The 24851-nt window shown below is 37.3% G+C and overlaps 1 protein-coding gene across 5 annotated transcripts in view; it reads left to right on the forward strand.

Annotated features, from left to right (window-relative positions):
* The window catches only part of LOC150090899 (uncharacterized), a 175951-nt gene that overhangs the window by 22020 nt on the left and 129080 nt on the right, over nt 1-24851 (forward strand). For all 5 annotated transcript variants that reach the window (XM_090380587.1, XM_090380581.1, XM_090380573.1 and 2 more), the window contains exons 2-3: nt 5394-5497; nt 19764-19982. In XM_090380587.1, coding sequence (XP_090236713.1) covers nt 19764-19982 — 219 coding nt within the window. In that variant the 5' untranslated portion in view covers nt 5394-5497. The remainder of the gene's footprint in view (nt 1-5393; nt 5498-19763; nt 19983-24851) is intronic.

Consider the following 24851-nt stretch of genomic DNA (forward strand, 5'->3'; position numbering starts at 1 on the left):
GGAAGTCAAACAAGAATGCTTGTGTGACACAGGCTGTCTTCTTGGATTGGTACACCAACTATTTTTGCCCTACTGTTCTCAAATTCTGCAATGACAAAAATTTACCAACCAAGGCTATTCTTCTTTTGGACAATGCCCCTGGACATCCTACAAATCTGGGTGAAGTCAGAACGCCTCTTAATGACCCTCTAATACAACATCAGTTTTGCAACCCATGGACCAGGGGGTAATAGCTGCCTTTAAAACTTATTACCTGCGGCAAACATTTACAGAAATGGTGAAAGCTTTGGATGTGTCCAACATTACCATCAGAGAATATTGGTGGTCGATTGATGTCTTAAAGGGCATCAGTCACATTAACAAAGCTTGCAAGAAGTGACTGTCAATTGTCTAAATGGAGCGTGGCGTAAACTTCTCCAGATCTCATGCATGACTTCGGAGGATTCAAGCCACAACAGAATGTTGCAGAAGACATCAGCAGGCTAGCACAAGAAGCAGGGTTAGAAGAAGTTACAGTTGAAGATGTAACCGAGCTCTTGAAGAGTCATGCAGAGACTCTTTCAAATGAAGACCTTGAAGAGTTAGCTGCAAAACTTAGCCAACAGCAGGAGGAAGAGACAGAAGAAGACTCTCCTCTAAAAATTATGAAGACCAGTGATCTACAACAGATCCTTGCAAGTGTAGAATCCCTCGCTAATGAGCTCTGTGACATTGATCATGACTGCGAGAGGAGTGCCACAGTTAAAAGGCGTATCATATCAACCCTGAGCCCGTATTTTGAAATTCTTAAAGAAAGGAGGAAGAAATCCAGGCAATCAACATTTGATCCTTTCTTCAAAAAAAGGCAATCTTCCCAATCAGGGCCATCAACAGCAGATCCTCAACCGGGACCCAAGAGCCAACTAAAACTTTGGCCTTACACCACTGTCAAAATATTTTATGTATGTACGTGTGTATTAATTTATTTTTTATTTACATGTACTGTACATACTTATATTTATGGAGGTTAAAAATAAAACACTTTTTTAATTAGAAAAGTTTATTTTTTTTGGTTTAAATATATCAGTATTGAAAAGGGTAGGTAAAATTTTTGGTGCCCGGAACCTAACCTTGTGATTTCCCATTGACTCCATGATATAAAGGGTTCCATTTTATATGTTTATATAAATATATATATATATTGTCAGGCTTATTGTCCAGCTTACTGTCCATGCATATGTATATATACGTACGTATATATATATATGTGAGTGTATGTGTTTTTTTTTTTTCCCCCCTTTTTAATGGCGCTATGACAAAAGTATTATTGTGCATACAAATCTGGTAATCAAGTTAGCCCAACTAGGTTTTCTTAATTCAGCATGGCCTGTACCTGTACTACGTGTGTGTATATATATATATATATATATATATATATATATATATATATATATATATATATATATATATATACGTAGGTATATATATATACATATATCAATATATAATTTTTTTCCCCCTCACTTTATACTTTATTGTCCATGCTCTGCATAGGTTAGCATTTGCTGCATTTGGCTACACTTTGACTACTTCTTCTTTTTTCCATTTTTTGCACAGTCATCCCTCAATTTGCATGGTTTTGCTATTGTGCGTTCAGTTATTTACTACAAAAATTTTAGATTTTAGATTGTGTGACGAGTTTCGCTACCTGCGTGATTTTTGTTTACGAAGCTTGAAAAATATGAATGAAGAGCAGATTTTGAAAATTTGTTTTTTACATGATTGAAGATTTTATCAAAGGAGAAATATATTTCGCCATAATAACGTAAAATCCCACAAAATTCCAGCTGTCGGTATTATTGCAAATGTAATAAGATCGAGTTTATTACCTATTTATAATTAATTGCACTAACAAAAAAGCCCAATAAACAGGAAAGTGCGAATTGTTTTATGGTCATGACTTCTAGAAATGTGATTTAGGAAAATATCAGACATTCAAAACTGATTCTTATAACCAAACATAGCAATAAATGGTGGTGTGTTTGTCCAGTTGTTTTTGAAACAACTTCCTCATTCAGGACCTCGCCCTTCATCAGTTATCCTACGTTGTTTTCAGACAAAATCTTTTTCTGGTTTGCGCAACATAGTGTTTTAATCGGTAAGCATTGCTTTTGCTGATTTAATATTTCTTGTCTGTATAAAGTGTGTTTAATTAGTGCCTAAAATGAAGAAAGCTAAAACAAAAAAAATTTTAAATTTAGAGGAAAAATTAAAAATCATTAAGGAGTTAGAAAATGGTGAAAAGGTTGTGACATTGGCCAAGAAATACAGCATAAATGAATCTAGCATTCAACGAATTAGGGAAAATGCTGAGAAAATTAAAAGTTCAGTTATCTGTTCCACATCATTGGCTGCAAAAAGCACTATAAAAGTGAGAAATCTGTTAATAGAGAAAATCTGAAAAATTACTTTCTTTCTGGATAGAAAATGTTAATCAAAAGAGAATGCCCCTTTCCAGGGGCTCACATCTGGTGAGTATGGGCTTAGCACACCCAGGGTCCTGAGATGGATATCATCATTCTTCTCTTTTTTTGGTGATTTCCTTCCCTTCTCTCTCTCTCTCTCTCTCGGGGTAATTCAGAAATTTTTTTTTGGCTGGTGCAGCATAAGCCGCAGGCTTCCTTGCACCATAGGGCTAATAATAATATTATTTGCACCAAAGCTCTGCAAATTTTTAATCACTTAGAAGTAGTAGTATCCAGTCCATCCAACGCAGATGTCTTTCAGGGCAGTAAGGATTGGTTTGAAAATTTTAAAACAGTCGGTGTTCACAATCTAAAATTAACGTGTGAAGCAGCCAGTGCAGATATGAAAGCTGCTTCTTTGTAACCAAAAACTTTCAAGAATGTTATTGCGACTGAGTGCTATTTAGCAAATCATGTATTTAATGCTAATGAGACCGGCTTATTCTGTAAGCATATGCCAAGCTGAACATTAATTTCAAAAGAAGAGAAAACCACCCCAAGTTTCACAGCTGCAAAAGATAGGTTAGCACATTTGTTATGTGGAAATGCAGAGGGTGACTTTAAGTGTGAACTGCTTCTAATTTATACGGCAGAAAATCCTTGTGCTTTTAAAAGAATATCAAAAAGCTCCTTACCAGTTCTTTGGAAATCGAACAAGAAAACCTGGGTGACAGCAAAAATCTGCGAGGTTTGGTTTTTAAATTACTTTTGCAGAAACAAAAAGATATTACTTGAAGAAGAGCATAGCATTCAAAATCTTGCTCATTCTTGACAATGCGCCCAGTCATCCTGCACATTTGTCTGATCTGCACTCAAATGTGAAATTACAAGTTTGTTAATTCAGCTGATGGACCAGGGTGTTATAGCTTCCTTTAAACTTTATTACCTAAGAAGATCTTTTTTACAATTGGTAGATGCTACTGATGGAATAGGCAGTCTTTCAATTCAAGATTATTGGCAGAATTATAACTTTTTTGATGCTGTAAAAAATATTGAATTTGCATGGGGTGAAGTTAAGAACTCAATGCAGTGTGGAAAAAGCTGTGACCACAGAGCTGCACTAAAGAAGCCACAGTCGAAATGCCGGAGGTAGTTGAGATTGTGAGAATTGGCAAAATTATTAGTGTAGAGGGATTTGAAGAACTTGAACCAGCAGATATCACAGAAATCCTTGAAATCCATAGAGAACAATTATCATGGTGATATTTTTTTGCAATGTGAAGGAGAAGGTAGCAAAAGTGATAAAAACTAAGAAGATGCACACAAAATTTTAACTACGAAGAGACTAGCTGAGTTTTTAAGACTTGCAAATCAGCTTAGTGAAGAAGCTCTGGATATGGATCCTAATTTTGAGAGGAGTTTAAATTTTCACAGAACTTTATCATTAGCTTTAGTTTCTTATGAAGAAATTTATAGAGAAAAACAGCATGCTTCTAGCAAACAATTTTGACTGATTTTTTTCAAAAAGTGCTGGATACTGTTGCAAGTTTATCACAGGAAAACAGCAACAAAGAAGCAATGAATTTAGATTAAAAATCTAGAGGTAAATATTAGCAAGATTAATTTTATGGACATGTTTCTAATTTTTTTCTTACTGAATGAAGACAGTTTTTTTTTTGTGTACAGGTATGAAACCCTCATTATGTCATCCAAACTACATTTCACATTGCGCAGATTTGGACTGCACGGTGTTTTCCCTGGAACGTAACCCCCACGCAAATCGGAGCATGACTGTATATATTGCATTTTTATAATATTATGGGAAGATTATAGTAAGATAATCATATTAAGATATATACCTAGATAGATCTATAGAAAACGCATAGGATAATATAATATACAAAACTTATCATTGCTTACGCACAATCTAGGTGACTTCGTCTGGGGTCAGCCACCAAAACTGAAAGTAAAACAGCGATAAGGGGTTCTTTGTTTCTGTGATGATCAATATGCACTAAGGCAAAATTAATTTTGAGGTTGAATAACCAATAACCAATTTGAATAACCAATGAATATTAACCAATAACGAAACCATATAAAAATAAAATTTGGTGTAATATAACATATAATAGAAGTTCAGTTAAATAAATTGAATTATCCAAACTATAATACATTAAGAAAGATTTTTAAAATACTGTATAGTGCTCATTGATCATCGTTGACCCGACAAAGAACGAAGGATATGTGCTTAGAAATTATGGTAGGCATAAGGCATATTTACCTTGTCCAAGCCAACAAACCATATATGTGTGTATTATTTGTATTGAGATATCACAAATACTTGTGAATTAAAATAACACACACACTGCTTGTACTATTTTATAAAATTTTCATCCTGCCCACAGATTAACAAAGGTTTGTATGTGCATACATTAACAAAGGTGTGTGTGTGTGTGTGTGTGTGTGTGTGTGTGTGTGTGTGTGTGTGTGTGTGTGTGTGTGTACATACATTATAATTTCCCTGTAGTTTCTCATATAATAGATGTATTATGATCTTAGTTGAGACCTAAGTATCTTCCATACTCTGATTGGCAGGAGAGAGAGAGCGAGCGAGCACATAGATATACTGTTTATTAAATTTATGAAAGGCTGTTGCAGTGGTATTTCATATTTTGACCGAATAACAGAATAATCTTTTAGTGATGGTGTCATTTACTTAAAATTGATGCTTTTATTGCTTATTTGTGAATACTTGAAAGTTTGTTCTGTTAAAATTTACTTATGGCCATTGAAAGTGCCATCTGCGTCTTAAAGCAAGACAAGACCAAATAGTCCTCAGTTTAATAATGTTATTTATCTCCCATTTTGTTCATAATTTTTATGTTTTTGATATATTATGATATTATTCATAGGACATGTTGATTACTGTGTTCCTTCCGTCTCTTTTAGGCAGGATGCACAGGATGGCAGCAGTAGTGCTCTGATTATCGAATCGGAAACAGAGGAAAGGGTTTGAAAAATTTACCAGATAATTAGTAGAAACAATATTCGTGGTAATAATTCTTTCATATTATAAAGTTTAGAAAGATGGTATTTCACTGAATTAAAACAGGCATGTGTTATTATTACTTTAAACACTAAGTAAATAACAGCCTAAGTTAACTGGAATCATTACCTCAAATTTCCGTAGTTCCTCATTATAAATTGACGTAGTTCATAATTTTATAAATTTTATTAATAAGAATGAATATGAATGTCATTGTATTTTCAGAAGCCATTTTTACTTCCCCCTTTCCCCCGAGGTTTCCTTAATTCTAGAGTGTTTGTCAAGTTGTTATTGTAGAAAACATATATAAAATTGTACCTCGGGGTTATATAAGTATAAAACATATATAAAATTGTACCCCGGCCTCCGTAGCCGAGTGGGCAGGAGCAGGAGTGTAGTAGCACATGCTCTTTGAGTAGACCGGGGTTCAAGCCCCTGACTGCTGAATACGGTCGATTTGCCAACCTGCACTGGACCAGTGTGGCAGATTATAGTCCATTTCCCTCAACATGAATTGTTGAGGAGGCTTCCATCCTGCAGTGGGTTGATAATGGCTGCACTTTACTTTTACCCCAGGGTTTCACATTTGGTGAGTATGGGCTTGGCACACCCAGGGTTCTGAGCTGGATATCATCATTCTTCTCTCTCTCTCTCTCTCTCTCTCTCTCTCTCTCTCTCTCTCTCTCTCTCTCTCTCTCTCTCTCTCTCTCTCTCTCTCTCTCTCTGGGTAACTCAGAAATTTTTTTTGGCTGGTGCAGCATAAACCTCAGTCTTCCTTGCACCATATGGCTAATAATAATAACTTGTGTCTCTCTATATAAATTTAAGTTGCACCAATGCTTTTCTCTGGTTTAACTTTAAAATTTGCTTTCACAATACATATTAAATCTATCTCATTGTTGGGAAGTGAATATTTCTATTCCCACTCAAGACTTTATAGAAATAAAATAGGCATTCATTTTTATTAACAAATAAAATTAATGCTTAGAAAATGAAAGTTGTGTAGCACTTTTGAATTATGAATTTGAATCTAATTCCTTGTATGGAAAGTAAAGACTCAGGCTGTGAGAGATTTAGACAACGTACAAGTTAGTGCAAACACATCATATTAGTACGCAAAACTCTGAATTAGCAAAAATATGCAAAAATGGCATCGTTTAAGTTATATCTCATATTGTGAATAGCTTCACAACAAGTTGCCATGATATTGCACTACTTCGAATAAGTAATGCTTCACCAAAGGAGAAGACTGTTGTTACTTATTCTCAGCGGATACCACCACCACCACCACCCAGACGGCACCATTTCAGGGCTATTTTGTATATGTGTGGGATAATAAATCTACTATCCACTTGTCCCTATTAGACTTAGAAAAGTAAAAGGTAGAGGGAAAGTAATAGTAAGAGTAGAAGAGGAAAGGAAACAGTGTAGAAGAATGAAAGGGACAGTAATTCCTTCAACTCACACCACTCAAAAACTCATAAACTCCTCGAATAGGCAACGCTTCCCCAGTAGGGAAGACTGTTGTTACCTATTCTTGGAAACTCCGGACATCATCAGGCTCTCCCTGATGCCGTTTCAGGGCTATTTGGCCCTTCTTCGGTGGGTGGGTAGGTACCCTAGTGAATTGTGGAGTTATAATTCATAACAAAACAGTTATGAAGTATAACTCCACAATTGTTTTGTCATCATTGCATCACTAGGGTACCTACCCGCCCACCAAAGAAGGGCCAAATATCCCTGAAACGGTATCCGCTGAGAATAAGTAATAACAGTCTTCTCCTTTGGTGAAGCATTACTTATTCAAAGTAGTGCAATAAATTGGCAACTCGTTGTGAAGTTATTCACAATATGAGATATAATTTAAACTATGCTGTTTTTGCATATTTTTGCTAATGAAGAGTTTAGCTGTGTACTAATATGATGCGTTTGCACTAACTTGTACATTGTCTAAATCTCTCGCAGCCTGAGGCTAAAGCCCTTAACATATTTCAGTCTTAATTTATATTATACACCATCAGGCATCTCTCATATTGTGCAGTTATACTTCATTACTGTTTTCTCATCATTGCATCACTTAGGATTTTCACTTAGTCAAATTGATGATGTAGAAGAGTCTCTTTTTTCCTAAAAAAAGATAAAAACAAGAAACAGACAGACTCAGCATCCCTCTTTGAACCCAAATAATGCATCACATCGTGCAATGGAATTGTAGAGATTTACAAAGCAATACCGATGACATCTATTATTTAATCTCCCAATATAGTCCTCTAGCCATTTGCTTACAAGAGATTAATCTAACTCCACAATTAACTCTGTCAATTAAATTTTACAACTTAGAAAAGATAGAACTTTCATTTTCTGCATGTGGAGGCATTGCAATTTTAGTTGACTATAAAATACCTTCTAGAACCATTCCACTTCAGACCCACTTAGAAGCTGTTGCAGTATGTGTAAGCAGTGGGGACAAATAATAACTCTAGTATCACTGTACTTTCACCTAACAATACCTGCATGTTGAAAGAACTATAAGACCTTATTAAACAAATACCACCATCTTTTTGTCTCCTTGGTGACTTCATTGTGTATCATCCACTATGGGGATCTGCCCACATGGATAAGAGGACATTTGGTAGAGATGCTACTAGACCAACTGAACCAACATTACTAAACACTGGTGAAAATACTTATACCCGCTTTCCTACTGGATCTATGTCAGCAATTGATTTTTAACTATCTGTTCCCCCATATTGTATCCCAGTATAGAATGGACATTTTTAAATGATCCACACATTAGCAATCATTTCCCAATTATATGCAGAATCCAAATGCTACAAACCCTGTGCCCTGATTAATCAGTAAAATGGAAATTCTGCAAAGCTGATTGGGTAAAGTATTCAGCCTACATTTCCTTTGATAGCCAATTGATTAGACTACAGCCCATTGATGATGTCACTGAGCACATTACTGAGTAAATACTAACTGCTGCTTTCAAAGCAATACCTCGGGCCTCTGCATGTAAGCACAAAAGTCTTAAACAGTAGTGGAATTAAGCTTGTACCAATGCTATAAAGTCAAAAAGTGAAGCCCGGAATGTGTTCCATAAGTTTTTAACTACCAAAGACCTAATTTGGTATAAAACGTTTAAGGTAAAGTGACCAGACATCCCGGATTATGTGGGATGTCGGGGCAAACAACTGGATTTCAGTTGTTTGCCCCGCATTGTAAACTGTCCTGGAAAATGTCCCGGATTGGACATGTAGCCTCCGTACTTAATGACAAACATAATTGCATTATGTTTGCCATTAAGTATGGAGGTGCAATGGAAAGAGTTTTTTTTCTGTAGTAAATGAGCTGTGAACATCAACAAAAACACAACTGACCGTAGAAACGCTGAAAGCAATACTACAAGTTAAGTGCAATTTTGCTAATTCTTGTGAATTTTACGAAGAATAGCAAATAATGAAGAATTATTAAGAAGAATCACTCAGTGGAAAAATATATTTAATTTCTCTTATTTTTATTGTCAAAAGAAGTATGTATTTTTTATTATTAGTATTATTTCACTGAAAAAACCTAACCTTTTTTCACTAAACAAAAATGAAAATTGATTAAAAACATGACCCCTCTAATAAATGTTTTTTTTCCCCCCCTTCTAATTACAACTGTTTTTCTCAGTTCATGTCCTTCACGCAACCTTCTGTTCATCACGTAGTATAACACGAGGGTACTGTATACTGAATTTCAGCCTTTCTGTAAAAAAAAAAAAAAATATATATATATATATATATATATATATTTTTTTTTTTTAAGAAGTGTGATATTTTTTATAAGTTTTGTTCAAAGAAGTATATGAATTTAATTTATGTTTTATGTGTATATTTTTTCTAGGGGGTTGTAAAATCCCCCCCCAACGTACCGCATCGAAATACTAAGGATCTAGTCACTTTAGTTTAAGGCAAAAGCTTGACAAATTAGAAGAAAAGCCAAAAAAGACTCATGAATACAGTTTGCATCTACTACCACAAAGCATACATCCCAGGCCATGCTGGGATACCAGGAAACGAATGTGCGGACTATGCCGCTAAACATCCATCCAACAGAGAATTATCACAGTATTACGTTCCGTATCTTGACTACAAAAGTAACATTCGAAAAATGTGTAAAAAACAATGGAGGATTCAATGGCAAGCCCAAACGCATAATAATCTCCTCCAAATAAAACCTGAACCGCAGCCATGGACCTCCAGTTTCCGTATAAACAGGAGGGAGGAAGTAATCTTAACCAGAGCGCGAATTGGCCACAGTCTCATCTTACCCACCTTTATCTCCTCACAGGTATATAGTATAATGTATAGTGTGTTCGTGTCTAACGGCACCAGGGATTTCCCCCATCTCCGCGTTGCTTTCATTGTAGGTGTACCAGTTCACTGGGAAGGCCAGAGATTTAAAAGTGTATGGATTTTGTAAGTGTAGTGTTGTGTTTCGTTGTTCTTCTGGCCATTTAGCCGCTAGACCCCTGCTGGGGCCCAACGTTGTCCACACTATGCCTCGGGGAGGCAGACCAGGTACCCAGTAATTTTACGTTTTCACTCTGGCAGGTCCTGCCACCTAATTTCCTGAGATTTCAGTGGCAAGGACCTAAAAAAAAAATAAATAAATAAAATAAAATAAAATAAATAAATAAAATAAAATAAAATAAATAAAAAAAATAAAAATAAATAAATAAAATAGAATATAAAAATAAATAAATAAAATAATTTAATAGTATTGGGAAGTAGTCGCTGAAAGGTAGACTGAAAGGGGTTTTCGTAAGCATTTGGAATTTTGACAATTTTTTTTTTTTTTTTTTTAAATTTTGACATCCGCTAGTGTTTAGGCAGAGTAGGGGGGAGACTGAAGACAGGTGGGGGAAAGCCAGAAATATGGAGCCAATAGGGAAGGTGACCCCAGGTCAGAGATTTAAATTTAGACTATGTGGGGTTACGCTGTGAAAGTGAACAGAGTAGGGAAGAGACTGAAGGCTAGGGGGGAGGAAATAGGAAGTAAGGGGTCGATAGAGGAGGTGACCCCTGCGGTCAGTGGGGCAGGCCCATGTCCCACTAGAAGGAAAAGGAGGGCGAGGAGGGGAAGAGACAGTGAAACCATCTCCTTTCCTCCTCAGGGAAGTGGAAAGAAAGTACCGTGCAAGAAAGCACAGGTATAGCCTGTTGCGCTGGCAGCAGAGCTGCAATGAGGTCAAGTCCATGGTAGGTCTTCTATTTGAGTTCTACTTCTTCTAAAAAGATGTCAACTTCTAGGATTGTAGGTCATTCCTGGAACAAGTCCTGTCTTTGCAGTTCAGGTTGTTGAGGTTGTGTTTGCAGTCTATCATCAAGTTTTTCGGTTTTAATCTTCTTTCATTTAAAGAGGAGAAATGCTGGTTGGTGATTAGTTTTGTCTTTGCGTTGTCATGGTTGAGTGGCATTTCTTCTTTTTCTCAGTGAATGGCAATTTGTACCCTTCTTCTCGCGAAGAGGTCCTGGGCGAATCGTGACAATGCTTTATAATCCTCCTCGGTTTCAAGGAGGAGAAATTCTTGTCCTCTTGGAAGATATCTCACTTTTGCAATTAGAATACATCTTAGGTCTTCATATATGGGACAGTCAAACATAAGATGGTTCCAGTCTTCTATATCTCCACAAGTGCAATGTGGGTTGTCTGTGAGTCTGAAGCCAGCGAGCTTTGCATTGAAGGGGCCATGCCCTGTTATTAAGTACGTTGTATGAAGTCCTGGGAAGAACCATGATGGTGATTTCGGGTATACTCTGTTTGTGGAAAAAACTTGCGGGTGATCTCTCCTTTGGTGGTACCAGCCCATCTGTTTTGCCACTCCTGTAGCAGGTGGTTCTGTAAGCGTACTTTTTCTGCCTTCCTATTATTAGTGGGATCAATCGTAAAATTCAGGAAGGTAACTGGGACTCCTTTGGAAAGGTAATAGAGCATTCCAGTTCTAACGATTTCTAGGTCTAATGGGAGCGTTCCTGCTATTACTTGTAAGGCTGGTGTACTCACTGTGCTGCAGGCGCGGGTTATATTAAAAAGTTTAACACTACTATGATTAAGTTCTTTCAAGTAAATGCGCAGAGGGCCAGAGCAGTGGCCGACCAAATCCGTGTCAAAGCGGACGAAGAAAATGCTGATATTGTCATACTCCAGGAGCCATATGTGAACGCAAAGAGTGTTAGGGGATATCCTCTGAACTACAAGATAATTCAGACGGATGTAGACACCCCCTGGGCGGCTATCCTAATCAGGAACCAACATATTACTGCTACCAGAATTACACAACTTTATACGTCTTGGGCTGCCTGCGCCCACATTATTACAGCCTTGGGCGCCTTTTACATTGTCGCACTATATTGTAGGCCCGGAGAAGAAATCACTTTTGCAATAAATTACTTACAACACCTCCTTGATGTACTACCGAATCAAAAGATAATAATTGGTGCAGACGTAAACTGCCGCTCGCCAGCCTGGTTTAGCACAACACCGGACAGACGGGGTACCAGGAACGGCCAACTTCTTGAGGAGTTCCTCATTGGCTCCCAGATCTCAGTCCTTAATCAGCCACACCAGCTTCCGACCTTTTGCAACACTCTTTGGGAGTCCACGATTGACGTCTCTCTTGCTACAGGAAGTATTGCACCGTTCGTAACCAACTGGAGGGTGCAAGGCTCATGGACAACATCAGATCACCGTGTAATATCAAATTACCAGAACTCTAACAAGAACATCGCCAATCAAGCAACTCCATAACAGATTTGCCATAGGTAAAGCAGACTGGGAGCTCTTCAGGAACATGTTGACTGCAACGGTAGAAAATAACCAAGAGATGCTGGACCAATGGAGTGATCCTGACTCATGCCAACGCTAGGTAACAGAAATTATTACAAGTGCCAGTGCAACAGCTATAAAAAGAAAAAATCCACTGCCTGGTGCAGTTCCCTGGTGGACACCTGAGATTCAGCAACTAAGGAGAGAAGTAATTAAAAGAAGGAAAGACTTCCAAAGAGCACGGAGGACCTGGCCAGCTGCAGAAGTTGAAGTGCTTAGGCAGCACTACAGAGATGTCAGGAATCATTATACAGAAACTATCAAGAAAAGTAAAAAGAGATCATGGGAGGGCTTGGTCTCCACAACAGGAAATGCTAACCCCTGGGGGGTGGTTTACAAAGTCACCATCAACAAACTCCCCAGAGGCGAAGTTTTAACATCCACTCGGACACCGCAGGGTGTACTCACCACAACTTGGGAGCAATCAATGGAAAATATTCTCGGCGTTATTTTCAAGGACCCAGCTATACCAATCCAACAAGAACAGCATCAATTGTGCCAAGAAAACCAGAATTATGACACATTACAGCAGGAGCCCCCTTTCTCACGGGAGGAGCTCCTAGTAACTGTCGCAGGGATCAAACCCAAGAAATGTCCAGGCTTAGATCTGATCGAGCCGGAAATTGTTAAAAAGGTAGCTGAATATGCACCGAAGCTTCTGCTGGATCTGTTTAACTGCTGTATGGAAGCAGGAAAATACCCAACTGAATGGAAGACAGCAAATATTAAGTTAATTTTGAAGAACCCAACCAAACAGCCAGAGAATCCAGACTCTTATAGACCCATTGCACTTCTATCAGTGGTGAGTAAACTATACGAAAGATTACTGCATAAAAGAATTTCCCAGCACTATGAAGCAGCAGGACTACCGGCGGTGAACCAATATGGGTTCAAACCAGGTTCCTCCACAATAGATGCATTGAAAAACCTGCTCACTGCAGCGAGGGAATGCAGCAGGAAATACTTCCTCCTGATCTCCATCGACTTCGCCGGGGCATTTGACTCACTCTGGTGGCCAAGTGTCCTCGGTAGGCTGAGGGAGGCCAGGGTGCCAATAAATCTATTCAACACTATAAAAGATTACCTATCACAGAGAAAGGTCGAGATCAATACCCCATACAAGAATATAGTAAAAGAGATCTACAGAGGCTGTCTGGAGGGGTCTGTGCTGGGCCCATTGCTCTGGAACCTTGTCTTTGATGAGTTCTTGAGAATGGACCTAGGAGAAGTCAAATCCCACGCTTTTGCAGATGACCTGATCCTTACAGTGGAAGCAAACTCAAGAGCTCAGCTTGAGACCCTGGCCAACCATGCCCTTCGATTGCTTCAAACTTGGGCAGCAAAGAACTTTCTCACAATATCACCTGTGAAAACCTCATCCATTCTCCTTAAAGGCTCTCTCGACCTGCGTAGACCACCCCAAATTAAAATTGATGAGAGCACGATAAAATTGGCACCACAGCTCAAATATTTAGGTATTCTCCTAGACAGCAAACTATCCTTTCAGCCACACCTTAAATACATCAGAACGAAGATCAGGAACTACTCGGCCCTGGTGGCCAGGGTCTCACGTAGAGACTGGGGCCTCAACAAGAGAACCCTGGCACTCTATTATAAGACAGTTTTCATACCAGCAATCTCATATGCTTCGGCCATATGGTACGATAAGACCACACTAGTAGTGAATAGAAGAACGCTGGATTCTACCCAGCGATCCATCCTCCTCACAGGTAATGATCCTCCACAATGCACACAGGGCAACTGTCCACTTACAATGAAGCATATTCTTGTTGAGTGTACTTTATACACCACTGCCCGCCAAGTCTCTTTTATCTTTCTACCAAACCTTAAAGAACCCTTGACACTCTGCCACATCATAGGTAACGAGGCTAATCTGCTGGAGTTCTTTCACTTTACAAAAAAGATTGAATTATATGATCGTTTTTGAGTAATGCCATTACAGTCACCATCATATGTAACATTCATAATGGTGATAGGTGCAATATGGCCTAAGAAGCCCTTGCACCAAAAAACAACAACAACAAAGCATACTAGTAGTTGACTTATCTGGGAAAAGATTCGGCAACTAAATGGTAAATATCTACCTCCTTCTGCTCCAATCTTAACCAAGAATGAACAGGAAATATCTTCTCCTCAAGAAATAACGTCCTTGAAGATTTTCTCCCAAATATCTGCTACTTCAGCATGTGAAAACTCTTTACTTCAAATCAAAGGTTTACCAGAAAGGTACAAGATAAACTACTGTTTTGTCCAATATTTTGCCTGTAACCAACCATTTAACCTATTTTAACTCCTAACAGCATTAAATAGATCACACAGCAGTGCACCTGGACCTGATGGAATATATTATGTAATGCTGGAACATCTAAACAGTACAGACTTGAATTTGCTATTAATGTTCTATAACCAGATTTTTCTTGAAGGTACATATCCCTCTTCTTGGCATTACTCTGTTATTTTAGCTTTTCCTAAACTAAAAGATAAATCACAAGCTTTTCTTAAACGAAAAGCTCAGTCATTCCCACAAAATTACCAACCAATTTCCCTCACCGGCTGCCTAAGTAAAACTCTAGAAAGAATGATACACAGATGGCTAATCTGGGTTCTTGAAACTAAAACACTAATAAACAACAATCAATTTGGTTTCCGACAAAATAGATACACTTTGGATCTGATGGTGAAAGGCGAAAGCCGAAACTAACATCCATAATGCTTATGTCAAAAATAAACATCTTGTAATGTTCTGGATATTGAAAATGCATTTGCCACTACTTGGAGGTATGGGATATTGAGAGAACTTTTTTCCCTAGGATTGCAAGGGCACTTACCAGAATTCATTAGAAATTTTCTTCAACACAGAACCTTTCAGATCTGTTATCAATCTGTACTTTCTAATTTTTTTACCCAAGAAGGTGTCGCACATGGATCAGTACTTAGTGCTACCCTTTTTTCACTTAGGCTGAACACCATAACACAGAACATCTATTTATGTGCTGACGATCTTATTACATCTTGCTGTTCACAAAATATTTATACCATCGAAAGACAGCTGCAACTTTCTGTAAATAAGTTAGAGACATGGGCACTGCTGATTGGATACTGTTTATGAGAACAAAAAACAATTGCAATTCACTTCTACAAAAAATGTAAGCTATACCCAGAACTGGAACTCAGGTTAAAGAACCATCTGATTCTTCTCACCTGTAATCTTCATTTCCTAGGTTTAATGTTGGACACCAACCTTAACTTTGTTTCACATATAACATACCTCCAAACTGTTTGTTTAAAGAAACATAACGTACTTAGTTCTATTTCTGCTATGACATGGGGTACTGATAGATACACTTTTACATTTGTATCGTGCTCTTATCAGGTCTCATTACTGTTTCTATGACCCAACTAGAAAAAGTGTGCTAACCAGATTTAATATCATCCAACACAGTGCCCTTTGCACTGCCCTAGGCATGTTTAGAACATCCCTTGTCTAGAGTCTTTATGTAGAGGCACATGAATCATCTCACTGATAGTAGACCAACTAGTTTTAGACTAAAAGATTTGTTACACACCTGTAACATAAATTTTGACAATATACTTAAAGAGACCGATGTATCAGATCCACCCTGGTCTGTAAATCTCCCTCACTTTGATACCTATTTTCTGCAATAGGGAAAGAAATCCCTGGCAGATATAAATAAATACTAAACAACTACATAAAGGACATGCTCTCAACAATATTCATACCATTGAAAGAAAGCTGTCTAATATATACACACAGCTCGAAAACAGGCTTTACCATTGGGCCGTAGCTGTCTTTCCTCTTTTTTACAGAGTTCATATCACTACTACCAATTGAATGTAGCAGTTATCAGAATTATATGCAATTAAATTGGCCTTAGAGATTATTAACACTTTCTGTAATGATATTAGTGTAATATGCAATTCCCTTAGTGTCTGCATTGGACAGTAAATTTTCAGTATCACATCCCATCATAAAACAAATACTCTCCTGTCTTAAACCATCTATGGAATAAAAATCATTCATTGAAGTTTTTATGGATCCCAGGGCATTCTGATATCACAGGTAATGAGAGAGCAGATCAGGCAGCCAAACAACCAAGCAGTACAACACCAGCAATTTACCAAGTACCACACTTGGATTATTTGAAGCATATAAAAAAGTCTGTAGATTTCAGTGGTCAGAAATCTAGAAATCATAAAGGAAAAACAAATTGCTCCAAATCAAAGAGGAACTGGCATTATAGATTTCCAGCTTCAGACAAAACAGACAGAAAGTAGTTGTACTAGCAAGAAAAAAAAAGTACTTTCCTCTTTCAGTCATGATTGCAAGAACCTTTATCATTTATCCATATCATTGGAAATAGTGCTAATCTATATGAACTGTATATCTTTCTTAAACAAATACACATATATGAATTTCTTGAGCCAAACTGGACCAAATTATTATATTCTTGTAGAATGATTATATACAGGGCCGTGCCGTGCTATGATACAGAGAGGCGGCCGCATCAGGCGGCACTGTAAGGGGGTGGCATAAGCAGCAAAATCAAAATAGGGGTGGCATTTCGAAGACTTGCATCATGCTGAGAAAATCCCGTGACCTGGTCTTGGCGCATTATAGTCAAAGCTGCTAATGCACCAATAAAATCTAAATCAATCAACTGAGAAAATCTACCGCACGGCCCTGATTATATAGGATGCATTTTGGCCTCATCTGCCATTATGCCCTTAAAAATCCATGCCAATACTTACAATGGCAGACCCAAAATTTTCTGAAGAGGCCTGAAACAGAGTTTTGGGAACCATTAAGCTTTAATCATCATGTATCAGTAAAAAAAAAAAAAATACACTTTATTTTTATCATGAGTAGGGGGATTTATACCTCCTTTAGCTATTATCTAGACCCACTCCTGCTGAAGAGATAAAAGTTAAAAAGGATGCAGTAATGTTTCCTTATAGGTGCATTATAGCCTAAGCTGCCCTTGCACCATAGCTTTCAAACAACAACGTTTCCTTCACTGAAAAAGTCCCTGTGATGGGAATGTGTAATTTGTAAATTTTTTTTTATGGATTGTATCCAAATTTTACAGAAAACTGTTAAATGTTTTGTCACTGTGTAGAAAAGTTCATTTGCATTCTGCTGTTTGCCCACCTGCATGTAACACTAGCCCTATGATAAAACACATCTATTTTTATTCCACAAAGAAAATGGAGAGATCTTATGAAATTTTCAGTATCCTAACATTATGAAGATTTGGGAAATTAGGAATATAAACTTATACAAATAAACTAAACTTTTTGAGGAAAAAGATAAGGAAAGTTTGGTCAACAGGTTTTGTTTCTCATGATTGCACCTGTGCACAAAGTCTGTTTGCACAGGCATAAAATTTATGGATGTCGATTTGAACAATTAAACCACTTCATACAGTCCAGTTGGGGGCCCCAAGTGACTGTTATTTGTTCAGAAACCATGTCTCATTTTTGTGGAACTCAATTTAAAGGTGATGAACTGTAAAAGCAGCTGTGGAAGCCTGGTGTGATGTCCAACTTGAAATTTTTTTGAAGGATTATCAACTTATTGCAGAGTTTAATCTTTCAAAAATTTATTGTATTTAATTTGCGAAGAGTTTAATTCTTTGCAGATTAAATACAATGTGTAATAAAGGTGAAGTCATCACCATTAACAGGATTTTTTATCCTGTTAATGGTAGCTGGTGATGAAACTTGACTACACTTTTATGATAATAAATCCAAATTAGAAATCTTGCAATGAAAGCACAGGGGATCTCCAACTCCAAAACAAGGAGTTAGAGATCCCCTTTCTAGCTGATCAGCTAGAAGTGTTGGCCTAAATTTTTTAGGAAACAAAAGGATTGTTGTTAATTGATTACCATGCACCTAAAACCACAATAACAGAGAATATTATGCCAACCCTATGCCAAAGTTAAAAGCTGCAATTTGGGGTAGAAAAGACTAGAAAAGTTGGGTCATCAGATTTTTACTTCTCCACAAAAACGCACCTGAGTACAAAGCCTGGTTGCATAGGCTAAAATTCATGAATATGGATTTGAACAATTAACCCCTCCCTGAGCCCAGGTTTGGCCCGAAGTGACTATTTTTGTTTAGAAACACGTCTCATCTTTGTGGAACTCATTTTAAATAAGATGAAGAGCTAAAAGCAGATATGGAAGCCTGGTTTGATGCCCAACCCGAAGGGGTTTTTTTTTTTTTCTCTGAAGGCTTACTCACTTTTCAGATTAAATATGTGTATTGAACTTTGGTATGAATACATTGAAAAATAAAAAAGGATAGAATATAGAATTTTGTAAGTCTGTTTTTTATACTCCATTCACAGAACTTTTGACCACCCCTTGTACATGGACTTCTTAGAAAAGGATTATAAAATAAGAAAAAGCTGTTTTTTATTTATTACCAGACCTTTTCCTTCCAGAGCATGGAAAAGGTCTGGGTTGGAATCCAGTCATTAGGGGAGGAGTTTTTGTGAAATTTGTTTCACGATGTGGCCAAGTTTAGTCAGAATTGGCAAGGATTACACAGTTTTCTCTTTTTAGAAATTCAGACCTTTTCATTCAGCAAAATGAACAAACTGATCAAAGCTAAGCTGATATTTAATATTTTAAAGCTGAGAAATGCTTTTCCTTCAAGGAAAATGAAGTGATCCACCTTGAAGTGAAGTTATGGAGAAAACAAAAAAATTCAAAAATAGGAATCCTATTGTAGAGATGCTAATAATCAAGTTTCACTTATACGGCCAAATCACATAATGATGACCATGTTCTTTGACTTTCTGAAGATATTCTAGTAAGATTAGAAGGTGAAAAAAATCCCATTATTAAAATTAGTCTTCATCATATGGCAATGCCTTTTTAAATTTGTTTTTCTTTCAGAAAAATTGGAGTTGTGGAATATTCCAACTCTTTCAGCAATACATGATATTTAGAGAACCATTATTACTATTTTGAATTTTTAACATATATTGATCAAAACTGAATTGATCATTATGCTGTGCTGTCAGTTCTTTTGCAACTTTAATATCAGACATTATTAACTGACATTTCATAGTATCTTTATACTGTCCTCTGTTATACTTTGAATTTTATTTGGACTACTTTAATTTTTAAGGTTATTTGGCTTTATTAGCTCTACTTTAGCAATAATAAAAATTTCTATTTTTTTAAGTTTTAAATTGTTTTTAGCCAGTCACTTTATCATTATTTCATATGTTAGCATAAATGTTATATGCTCAGTATTTGTTTGTGTGAAGTAGTTATCAGTTTTTCTCCCTCCTGTAGAGTGATGCCCCTATGGATACTAAATTAAATTTTTTTTCTTTTTAGATGCAGCAAGTATCAGAAATAAAAGAAAAAGGGAATCAAAGTTTAAAGCAAGGTCGCTTTGCTGAGGCAGTTTTCTATTACACACATGCTATTAAACTTGATCCAAACCAATATCAACTCTACAGCAATCGCTCTGCAGCTTTTCTTAAAATGGAGCAGTATTATTATGCCATGGAAGATGCGAAAGAAACAATTAAATTAAAACCAGATTGGGCAAAGGTATGTTTTATCTTCTGTGATTAAAGCTGCTTGTGAAAAGTCAGTTCAAATTGAGAACAGTTCAAAATTTTTGAATTGCTTATTTAAATTTTAATTTATCAGTTTCTGTACAGATAGCTTATTTTATCTCTAATAAGAATTAATATTTATTTAGGGCAGTGCCTAAACAATAATGAGAACAATGTAATTCTGCTTTTATTTTCTTTCACATACAAGCTGAAAAATGATTCTTATGAAATACAGTAAGCGCCAGTTATAGCGATCACTGGTTATTGGAATCAGTCCCTTTATAGAATCAAATTTCAAAGAACCAATTCAAATCAATAAAATGCACTACACTTTCATTGTTTATTAGAATCACATCTTTGGTTATAAGAATCAATTTTCAATACCTCTGTGATATTTTTCTAAAGCACATTACTGGAGGTCACATTTCTAGAGGTCACAACCATAAAACAATAAAAATAATTTGCATTTTTCAGTTTATTGGGTTTTTTTTTTGTCTGTACAATCTGTTATAAACCTGTAGGAAACTCAATCCTATTGCATTTTCGATAATACCAATAGCTGGAATTCTCTGTGTTTTTATGTTATTACAGTGAAACATGTTTCCTCTTCACTGAAATCTTCAGTCATATAAAAAACATAAATAAATTTTCAGAATCTGCTCTTCATTCTGAAATTCAAATTGAGGAAAGACAGATGTGCAGAAGTTTGCCTTTAGCCAGCGGGTAGTTGGTTGGTGGAACAAACTTCCATCCTTTGTTGTGGAAGTTGATAGCCTAAATAAATTTAAGGCTGAGCTGGACAGGTATTTGGAACGATTTTTTTTTTTTTTTGGCTGATGCTGCATTTTTTTTTTTTTTTATGTGAACCCCAAACACGAGAGGTATTAGAACCTATAGTACTTAGTACCGTGCTTGGGTTGGAGGTTGAGAAGACGAAAGAAGATATTTGTTGACATTGGACTTGAACTTCTGTAGATTGTACTTTTCAGGCAATATGTATGAAGGAAGGTTGTTCCAGAAAACGGCAGTTGAATGAATAAATGAGGAAGATGAAAAGTTGGTTCTGTGGGTTTGAAGTTGAACAGTAAATGGATGTTGGCTGGTGGCAGCACGTGTTCGGACTGTTTTGAAAGAGAGAGTGGGAATTATAGAAGCCAATTCAGAAGAACAGTGCCCGTGGAAGTATCTGTAGAAGAGGCATGCAGCAGAAACAGTATGTCTATGAGAAAGCGAGTGGAGAGACTCTGTAAGAGATGAATCATTAATTAACATAACTGCTCTCTTCTGAATGGAATCAAGAAGCCTGATAGAGGTTTTGGGGGCACCACCCCAAATGTGGGAACAATATTCCATGCAGGGTGGATTTGCGATTTATACAGAGTGAGCAGCTGTTTGGAAGAAAAGTAACACCGAGAGCAAAAGAGAAAACCAAGTTTTTTAGATGCAGAGGAAGCAATATTTGTAATGTGCTTGTGCCAAGAGAGATTAGAAGTCAGGGTAGTCCCCAAAAGAGATATATCATCTTGCCTAGAAATCGGAGTGTCACCAAAGATAAGCATAGAAGCAGAAGAATCCTTTTTGTGAGATATAAGACAAGACTGAGTTTTAGAAGGATTGAAATCAACTAAGTTGTCTTTGCCCCAATGGAGAATTACCTGAAGATCGGCATTTAAGGAATTGGTAGCAGATTTTCGAGAAGTTGAAGCTGATTGAGCAGGACAAGGTTTCTCAAAATGGAAAGTGGAATGCAATGTGTTATCATCAGCAAAACTATGGATAGGATTTCCAGTCAATGGAAGAAGGTCATTAATATACAAAAGGAAAACAGTGGAGGAAAGAACTGAACCTTGGGGGACACCGGCATTAGTGGAGAAGTTAGAAGACAGAGAGCCATCTACCATCACCCTCAGTGAGCGATTAGAGAGAAAACTGGATAACCAATTACCAAAAGCAGTTGGCAAACCATAAGATGGGAGCTTGTTTAGAAGACCTTTATGCCAAACACGATCAAAAGCCTTTGAGATGTCAAGATCAACTACTTGTGTTTCACCAAACTTTTCCATTGAATTAATCCATAAATGGGTAACATAAGCCAGAATATCACCAGTGGATTGACACTGACGGAATCCATACTGGCGATTGTTGATCAGACGGAAGGTTTCTAGGTAGTTTAAGAGTTGGCGGTTAATTGATTTCTCCATTACTTTAGAAAGAGTAGAAGTAATTGCAATGGGACGATAATTCGATGGGAGGAATTTGTCACCCTTTTTAGGAACTGGCTGGATATGAGCAAATTTCCAAGCAGAAGGAAAAACACCTTTGGAATAAGAAAGCGAAAAAAAGGCAGCAAAGAATAGGAGTAAGTTCAGGAGCACAGGTTTTGAGAACAAGTGGAGAAATACCGTCGAGACCTGGAGCTTTCTTACCATCAAGATTCATCAAAATCCTTCTGATATCCTTTTGACGCAAGACCACAGGAGGCATTAAATGGAGCATGTTGGGAATGGTGGGAGGTGTTTTACCAAGATCATTAATACATGAGCTCGAAGAAAAATGGGATGCTAGCAGGTCAGCTTTATCCTTGGCTGAAGTGACAACAGGACCATCTGGTTTGGACAGAGGGGGCAGCAGAGATGGGCAAAAGTTGCAGCCAATAGCTTTGGCAAGAGATCAGAATGCTCGGCTACCATTAGGGCAAGAAGCAAGTTTTTTACTCTTAGCCTGTTCAAAATCTAGTTTGGACTGATTAATAACTGCTTTACAATTGTTGCAAACTTTGGTGTAGACAGAAAATGACACTGAAGAATTAGAAACAAGCCAATTATGATATGCAACATTCTTCTCTTGAACAGCCTTAGCACATTTATTGGAAAACCAAGGTTTAGATAAAGGACGAGATTTTAAAGTGGAGTGTGGGATAAAGGATTACATTCCTGCAAGAATAATTTCACCGACACGATCTGAGCAAACGTTGACATCAGAAGTTTTGAAACAGTAATCCGACCAAGGAAAAGAAGAAAAGATGTCTCGCAGGTCATCTCCTTTTGCATTCTTGTAATGCCAAACAAGACGAGGTTGGGAATAGCCATGAGATGAAGGTCCCATTGGAGAAGAGACAATCACCAAATTTTGATCTGAAGTGCCTAAGGGAGCTCTCACTTCGACTGTGTACTTAGAAGGGTTGTTTGTGAGAAAAAGATCAAGCATATTGGCTGTATGATTAGGATCGTCCGGTATTCTTGTAGGTAAATGAACAATCTGTGCTAGTCATTAGTAATTGCAAAAGCGTCAGCATCTTGACCTGCTGGGTCGGTGTGACTGGAAAATGGAAGCCAGCTGGAGTTGTGAACATTAAAATCACCAAGGAAAATTACCTCACTGTTAGGAAAGCTGGACTGGAGAAAGTCAAGTTGCAAAGTGAGGAAGTCAAAGAGCTCCAAGTGATTAGTGGAGTTGGGAGAACAGTAGAGATAACAGATGAATTTGACAGAATGAGGTAGAGAGATTTTAAGCTAGATAAGATCAAAGAGAGGAGATTCCAAATTGCCAAGTCTCTGACAGGGAATATCAGAATGGATATATGCACAAGTACCACCTTTGAGGCGAAAGGAATCATACAACAAATAATTTGGGCATCTGAGATGAGCAGTAGTTGAATCAACCGATAACTGAGATTCTCTCAGAAAAAGTACATAGAGTTTGGCAAACTGCAAGTGGAAATGGACATCGTTGAGATTAGAATTGAGACCACGTATATTTGTGAAATGAATTAGGAAGTGCTTGTTAGGTTTAGATCTTTTCGCAGATAAGCTTGCTCTATTAGTTTGACAATTCATGGTGTATTCAATAGTAAGAAAAAGTGGGTGGGACATGCTGTATGAAGTAATGAAATTTTTGGATATGGCGTACACGTGGTAAGAATATACCCAGATCCTTGACATAACGTGCCCTAACAGTGCTCCCCGCATACACACTACTCGGACTCCCTCCAGTCACTATCTGGCACAGTAGAGATAGCAAGATTATACACTAGCTGATCCAGAAGCCTCCTAGAGAGTTACCAATAAGTTCAGTCCGGTATACTAACTAGCGGCCGGCCTGCGAACACCATTTTAGAGCTGTACCCTCGAAATGTAAGGAATATTGGATCTCGCCACGACGTTCATCATAACCTCAAAAGTCATCAATCATACTGCATGATGGAAGAAGTAGGGAAGGGTTGACCAGATCTTAGCTCTAGAGACTAAACATGGGTTCCACCACTTCAAGCCTCCAATAAGCAAAGTGGTGGTATTTCACCGGTTGATGAGAGTCATCTACCACCTAGTCGCTTGCTTTCTTGCATCATATGCCTCTACTAATGTTAATGCTATCTAAACTTCATAAACTTTTTACTCTATAAAAAGTTGCACGTGTCATGTTAGTTCCAATTCGTGTGTGCTGCATGCTTTGTTATTGATTGATGCTTATCTTTTTTTTTTTTTTTTTATGTGTTTTTAATTTTACTACCCGGAAAAAAAAAAAAAAAAAAGTCAGTGAACAGAAAGAGAGTGAATATGAGTGTCTGGAATGAAGTTTCCGATACCTGAATTAGCATCTGTTTCAAAAAATGTGAATTAATTATTCATGATGGTCAACTAAGTCATGATACTGATCATGTTGAAAAGCCTGAAGACACAGGCGAACAGGAATTTAATGATTGAGTGAACATAAATGGTGATCTAAAAGTTACTACAGCTTTAACAGATGAATAAATTGGCCAGTGGTGGTGGTAATTTCACAATGCGATCAGTTATCTAGAGGACTAGTGTTGTCCTCCAATTTAAAAATTAACTTTTGTTCTTACAAATTGCTTTTTGTT

This window comes from Mastigoproctus giganteus, chromosome 1 (genome assembly GCF_048544385.1).
Source record: "Mastigoproctus giganteus isolate SK-2022 chromosome 1, ASM4854438v1, whole genome shotgun sequence".
NCBI lineage: Eukaryota > Metazoa > Arthropoda > Arachnida > Uropygi > Thelyphonidae > Mastigoproctus > Mastigoproctus giganteus.